The following is a 7,325-nucleotide window of genomic DNA, read 5'->3' on the forward strand; positions in this document are numbered from 1 at the left end:
CTGGAAGTTGGACATCTATTGGCTGAGAACAAAGATGGAGAGAGCACAATGTTTACGGGGATAACTGAAGGTTGTGCTCACGAAAGGGTCTGAGTCTCACGGAGTGCAATTGCAGAAGCTCCAGTGGCTGATGAGGCTGAGGCCTAGGACCCTTGCAAGGCTGCCATTATACGTTTTGTGATGTCATGGCCGAGTGGGAGATAAGGGTAGATGAAGTGGAAAAATTTTGGTTTCTTTGGAAACTCACTTGTGTCACAGGATGTTTTTCTGGAAGCTATGTTAGGAGAAGATGTTTTGCTGAAGCCGACACATGAAAAAGCATGTGATATTTAGCTGGAGCACACGCTTGAAGGGGGACAGGATGTTTATGGAGAACATAAATGTAATCCCACTTAGAGGGAGAGGACATTTTTACATTGCTACACCTTGCAAGCCTTCGATGGTCTTTGCTGGTCTTCGTTCCGTAATGAGAAATGCACAAAAGAACCTGTGCTATTCGGGCTGCTTCTGGCTGCTTTTGCTGCTTCTTGTTGGTTTGTTAGAGCCTTGTGTTTCTGACAGGACAAGGCACTGCTACTGATTCGTGTTTTGTGTTTGTTATTGGTCCATACTTCACCATGAAGGTGTTGGAGTTACCCCAAAGAATTACTTCTAAATAGGTCCACAACTCTCTCCCTTTTCCTATCAACTTTCTCTCTCTGCTACCTCTGGTTGGTGGGCAAGAAGGTTTAAGAACCCTAAATAAAGTAGGTTTTGAAAAAATTTACGCCTACAGATAGATTCATGGGTTTTGAGAAAGGGCTATGTCTCCTTCTAGAGGAGATGATATTTAGGTTGTGACTTTTTGGTTCTGTGGTATACTGCGACCCATTAAATGGCCAGTGATTGACAGTCTCCCAGTAAGTGCAGCACACACTAAAATGCTGTTGCTTGGTGTTGGGAGCTGTACAATGTATTCATTTCTTGTCACATATACTCGTGTATTCATGTTGGTGACAGTAGTTACTCTTCAGTTCTGCCATACAGGGAAGTGGGTCCATACACTGAGAGAAGAGAGTTGCTGGTGATGGGTATGTAACATGGAGTAAGAGAATCATTATGGTGCTGGGTCATTCTTTTCTTTTTTTCCCCCAACTTGAAAATCTGGAGACAACTGAGAAGAGATAACAATTCAAGAACTCCCCCCATTAGATTAGTCTTTGGGTAAGTCTATGGAATATTTTCTTGATTAATGACTGTTGTGGGAGGGCCCACCATTGTGGGCAAGTTCATCAGTAGTCATGTGTAAAAAGAATAGCCTTTTAGGCTGTAAGAAATAGTAATGGAGCAAGCCATGGGGAGAGTGCCGGTTTGAATAAGAAACGCTCCCACAGTCATATATTTGAATATTTAGTTAACAGGGAGTGACAGTATTTTCAAGGATTAGAAGGATTAAGAGGTGTGCCTCATTGGAGGAAGTGGGGGAGTTGACAAGTGTGGGGTTTGATTTTTCATGAGCCCAATGCTTCCCCAGGGTTTCTCTCTCTCTCTCTCTCTCTCTCTCTCTCTCTCTCTCTCCCTCCCTCCCTCCCTCCCTCCCTCCCTCATTCTCTCTCTCTCCCTCTATCTCCCTCCCTCCCTCTCTCTCTCTGTCTCTCTCTGTGTCTTTCTCTGTCTCTCTGTTTCTGTCTCTCTCTCTCTGTCTCTCCCTCTGTCTCTCTCTGTCTCTTTCTCTGTCAGTCTGTCTCTCTGTCTCTCTGTCTCTGTCTCTCTGTCTCTCTGTCTCTCTGTCTCTCTCTGTCTCTCACTGTGTCTCTGTCTCTCTCTGTCTCTTTCTCTCTGTCTCTCTGTCTCTCTCTGTCTCCACTCTCTCTCTGTCTCTCTCTGTCTCTCTCTCTGTCTCCACTCTCTCTCTGTCTCTGTCTGTCTCTGTCTGTCTCTGTCTGTCTCTGTCTGTCTCTGTCTGTCTCTCTCTCTCTGTCTGTCTCTCTCTCTCTCTCTCTCTCTCTCTCTCTCTCTCTCTCCTTACAGAGCAGTAGCTCTCTATTGATCCCGTGTTATGCTCCCTGCCATGATGATGGACCAGAAGTCTGAAACTGTAAGTTATCCTCCAATTACATGCTTTCATTATAGTAGTTGCCTTGACCATGGTGTCTCTTCACAGCAACAGAACAATGACTGAGACAAGGGGCAGGCCAACAAGCAGTGCTCCTTGTTACCACTTCAAGCTCCTGCTCTGGTTTCCCTCAGTGATGGTCTGTAACCTGTAATGCAAATAACCCTTTCCTCCCCAAGTTAGTTTTGATCATGGCATTCATCACGGAGAGAAGGAAGCAAACTAGAACGTCACAGGTCAGTACATGAGCAAGTCTTACCTTTAAATTAAAACAAAGTGTCTATACGTCTCTAACTGTGGTTATGAGGTAAGCGTCTGTGGCTCTACTAGACACACTGTTTCTATAAGAAATTGTCTTACTTAGGGTTCCTATTGTTGTAAGGAAACACGGTGACCAAAGAGCAAGTTAGGGAGGAAAAGGTTTATTCAGCTTACACTTCTACATTGCTGCTCATCACCAAAGGACGTTGGGACAGGAACTCAAACAGGACAGGATCCTAGAGGCAGGAACTGAGGCATAGGCTATGGAGTGGCACTGCTTACTGTCTTGCTCCTCATGTCTTGCTTAGCTTGCTGTCTTATAGAACCCAGGACCACCAGCCTAGGAATGGTGCCGCTCACAGTGGGCTAGGCCCTCTTCCACCAATCACTAAGAAAATGCCCTACAGCTGGATCTTATGGACGCATGTTCTCAACTGAGGCGCCCTCTTCTCTGATGACTCTAGCTTGTGTCCAGTTGGCATAAAATCAGGGTGGTGGTTAGAATGTGATTGTCCCATGGGAAGTGTGGCACAAGTAGGAGGTGTGGCCTTGTGGGAGTAGGTGTGGCATTGTTGGAGGAAGCATATCACTGTGGGGGTGATATGCTTCTTCTCCAACACCATGTCTGCCTAGACGCTTCCCTGATTCCTGCCTTGATGAAAATAGACTGAACTTCTGAACCTGAAAGCCTGCCCTAATTAAATGTTGTCCCTTGGGGTTGGGGATTTAGCTCAGTGGTAGAGCGCTTGCCTAGGAAGTGCAAGGCCCTGAGTTCGGTCCCCAGCTCTGAAAAAAAAGAACCCCCAAAAAATATTGTCCCTTAAAGTTGTCTTGGTCATGGTGTCTTTTCGCAGCAATGAAACCGTCAGACAACCAGCCAGTATAAAAACTCCCAAATAGCAGAATTAATCAACAATAGAAAGTATTTTCAAGTCCTGCAGTGAGAAACTTATTCTTGAGAGAAGAAACAGCAATGAATGAGTCCAAGATAAGGTTGCCACCAGAGAAACTCTTGGAGTGTAGATGTGGCTCAGGGATACTCCATGGAGTGCACAGGGGCTTCTCAGGAGGAGAGAGTTACATGGTCAGGAGCCACAAAGCATTTTAAAGTCACGGCAAATGGCATAGGGAAGAGCTCAGCACCTCTGCACTGGAGGCACCATCAGGAGTTTTCTGAGGATAAGCTTACATGTGAGTAAAATACGGGAAAATTCCTGCGGCTAGTTGGGTAACAGGGCCCAAAGGTGTGTAGGAAGCCATCCAGTCGAAGGAGAGCCAGGCAAGACAAGCCAGTGCAGGAGCTCTTGTGATCATCTAGGGGCATTGAGCAGAGACCTCAAAAAATATTACAGGATGCGACGGAGGCAAACAGCGCTCAGGGAAGCTAAACACAGGATCCACGTAACACCTGACAGAAGCTCACAGCATCCTCATCTTCTCTTTTAAATTACTTTCTACTGATCATACAAAATAATGGATTTTTTGATTCTTTCAGGAATCGATAGATATAAACTCAGTTTGGCATTCACTACTCTTGAGTTATCCTTGTCAAAATGTCCTCCGGGGAAGCCTCCACCTCACATCCACCTTCTGTAGTGATGGTTGGCTGTTCTTTAAGGAAACAAAGAGACCAATATGGATGCGGCCCAAGTTCAACTCATTCTAGATGCTTTCTCTTCTTCCTGGTCTCCTGCTTCACATTTTGAGAACTCCATTTTGGAATTCCTGCGTCCCTCAGTGTCCTCTACTCCCTCATGTGTTCTTTAGTCTTTCTTCCACATCACCATCAACTTATTCTTTCTTACCCTCATCCTGGTCTCTTCTCTGCATGTGAAGGTTGGATATATTTAAAAAGATGACTTTAGGGGCCTGGAGAGATAAGCAATGGATCAAGGGCTCGTCTGCTTTGAAAGAGGACATGGATTTGTTCTTTGAGCTCTTGTCCAATGGCTCCCAACTACCTTTAATTCCAGCTCCAGGGGACCTGACTATTCTTGTCTCTGTGGTCTCCTGTGTTCATGCCCTGCCCCCACCCACATAATTAAAAATAATACATCTACAGATGAGAAACAGGTTTCATTAGGTTTCGTTAGTCAAACAATCCCCGACCTTCTCTGATTCTGAGTCTGCTTGGATCAGTTTATTGGGTTTCCCCTTGAGTTCCAAGATCACCTCCCTGTTCCCTGCCCCTCTTTCCCCAACAGTCTGTTTCTCCCTCAAACTTCACCTCAGAGACTCTATCTATATCTGGCCCCTCTCCACTGTTCCTAAACATCCATCTTTTTTCCCCCCGTGCCATCCCTGCTCCTCTAAGCCTCATCTCCAGTTCTTTTCTCTCCCTAAAGACCAGACCAGCTCAGTCCTGTTTGTTTTAGTCTATGTGACATTAGACTTACTGTTTACAGCCTTCACTTTTCCGGCTTCCTCTCGATTGTCCATCCACCACAGTCCGTCTCCTCCATCAAAGTGTTCACACACAACACGTCACGTCGCACATTTTAATTTTTAGAGCAAAAACAAATTCCACTGGAAAAGATACTGGGGTTGTCAAAGGCCCTTGTGTATCTGACACAGAAAAACAAACATTTTCCCCCCAATCCTATAAATTACCCATGTACGTCCCACACACTTTGTGAATTTCACCTTAACGGATGTTTTCTACCAGATTATAAATGTAGATGTGGACGTCAATATCAAACTTAATGAAGTACATGGAAGGCTTGGCTAGAACTTTGTAAATGACTTTGCCGATCTGTTTGGACCCGTCACTTCTGGTGAACTGCACACAATGACCTGTTAAGATGTCGCTGTCAATGTCTGACTTCACCTCTGCTGGAGGAGTCTCTGGAATGATACGGAGGTTACCTTCTGTGTAATCATCCAGGAGCTGGTAGATGTATAGGACTGGATCTTTCTCGTAGGTGATGTAAAACCTGCCCTTCATGGTCGGCACCTGGGATAGGACCACCCCCCTCCAGTTGCCCTTAGAGCCATGTTTGCCCTCAAATTTATGCTCCACAGCTCGGCCAACCATGACCCTTGCGAGATGGGCGTCTTTCACTTGAGGAAACACTACTTTGTGAGGCAAGACCTTAAGCTTTAAAATCCTCTCATCGCTGTGAAGTTCCAGCCTGTAGACACACTCAATTCCATCATACTTTACCAGATAGAGAGAGGGATTTCTTGGCAGTTGATCTAGAATGATGGCCTTCCATTGGGTGACGGGCTCACCACCTTCCTTCAATCCGTGAGAAATTCTGCAGCCCACAATATTCCCCAGGGCCTGGGGAGACGGCCTCCTCCTCCTCCGCTTCTGGAAGGATGGTGTGCTTATCCTCCTAAGAGACATCCTCTTCTTCTTGGCTGTAGACCTCGTGTGTTAGGACACGGCATCCTGGTCCACTGTCTTGTGGCTATTGTTCTGTGTTCAGGCTTCATACTTGCCCGTGGCCTGGGTTTGACGAGCTCGCCTGCTTAAACCAAACACAATGCTGTTGCCTCTGTCATGTGAGTGCCTGCAAGAACAATGGGGGTGGGGTGAAGGAGGGAGCTGGACCAAGGCTCTTGTCTAAGAGAACTTTGGAGCAGGTGAGGAAGGCAATGGTAGACAGGGTTGAGAATCTGAATCTAATTCTGTCATAATCAGAAGTTCATAGGAGGGCTGGGCAGTGGTGGAGCACACCTTTAATTCCAGCACTCAAGAGGCAGAGGGAGGCAGACCTCTGTGAGATCAAGGTCAGCCTGGTCTACAGAGTTAGTTCCAGGATAGCCAAAGCTACCCACAGAAAAACCCTGCCTCAAAAATCAAAATCTAAAGTTCAAAGGGAAATGAACTAATGGTTCACTACAGCTCAGAATAACATATTCAGACACATTTCTTCAGCCCGAGGCACTTTGCCTCTGCTGAGGAACCTCTCCTTGAATGTCGAGGTCAGTGTGGGATTAAGTATCCCTGTCCCCACTTTAAGCAAGCAGAATAGAGAAAGGATAACAAAGGAGCCAGAAGGGTGGCCACACCCCTCTTCTACCCTCTAACTATGAACTATGTGGCAACATCCACAAGTGTCTGCCCAGAGACACAGCACACCAGTCCATTGGCTTTCTGGACTGTGCATCCTGACCCAGCCCCAGGTTTATTCCGCGAAGCTGTTGCATCTTCGACCACAACAAGAGTCTTTTGTGTAGGCAACAACAGACATTTAGAAATAATATCTCCTGGGGTTGGAATTTAACTCAGTGGTAGAGCAGTTATCTAGCAAGCACAAGGCCCTGGGTTCGGTCCTCAGCTCCGAAAAAAAAAAAAAAAGCAACAACAAAAAAGAAATATTATTTCCTGAAATGCACAGGCACAGAGAGGAGCTTTGGCATTTTAGTAAGATTATGAATTAGATATTGTTAGCAAAGGATAATAAACTCTTAGACTGACTAGCCTAGACCATCCGCCGAGCTCTCAAACGTGGAAGACATCAGAACTTACGGTTACTCGCTGTACTAGGGAAAACTTTTAGCTTTCTGGGCTACAAGGGTCCCCGTAATCTTCATAAATGTATTTACCGAAAGAAAATGTCCTAGTCGGCCAGATTCTGTTTTCGGAAACCGGTCAGGCACCAAAAGGCTGTTGAACAATTGTGGGGTTCAGGAGCTGAACTGGATTTCACACCCCGCTGCGAAGATAGTGAACCCACCTTCAAGGAATCAAGCACCCCCAAGTGGAAGAGAAGCGCAACCTCCGCCCAGTGCTCTGTGACATCATCCAGGCTCTGCTTACGTCATAGAAGCCCTCTCAGGCCAGTTTCTTCCCTAGTTACGCTTAGAAACTTCCAGCATCTAGGTTTTAGCATCTCATGTAGCCTCCTGGAGGCCCAAAGTAAAGTCCCCACCCAAATATTCTGATGACTGGAGTAACAGTCTGTCCATGTAGCTCATTTCATGCATTTTTTTTTCTGAAAAAGTCTTTGGTTTCTGATTC

At 46.0% G+C, this 7,325-nt stretch overlaps 1 protein-coding gene across 1 annotated transcript; it reads right to left on the reverse strand.

Moving 5' to 3' along the window:
• Positions 1-4,778: 4,778 nt before the first annotated feature.
• Positions 4,779-7,045, reverse strand: LOC134486224 (Y-linked testis-specific protein 1-like). Its single transcript, XM_063285147.1, has 2 exons — positions 6,911-7,045; positions 4,779-5,871 (listed from the first exon to the last, which is right to left on the reverse strand). The coding sequence occupies exon 2, from the start codon at positions 5,703-5,705 to the stop codon at positions 5,001-5,003; it is 705 nt and encodes a 234-aa protein (XP_063141217.1). The 5' UTR covers positions 5,706-5,871; positions 6,911-7,045; the 3' UTR covers positions 4,779-5,000.
• Positions 7,046-7,325: the final 280 nt, after the last annotated feature.

Source organism: Rattus norvegicus, chromosome 3, assembly GCF_036323735.1.
Source record: "Rattus norvegicus strain BN/NHsdMcwi chromosome 3, GRCr8, whole genome shotgun sequence".
Lineage (NCBI taxonomy): Eukaryota > Metazoa > Chordata > Mammalia > Rodentia > Muridae > Rattus > Rattus norvegicus.

Bases quoted from the DNA above. Each gene is read 5' to 3' on its own strand.
- LOC134486224 (XM_063285147.1), bottom strand. From the start codon at position 5,705: ATGTCTCTTAGGAGGATAAGCACACCATCCTTCCAGAAGCGGAGGAGG.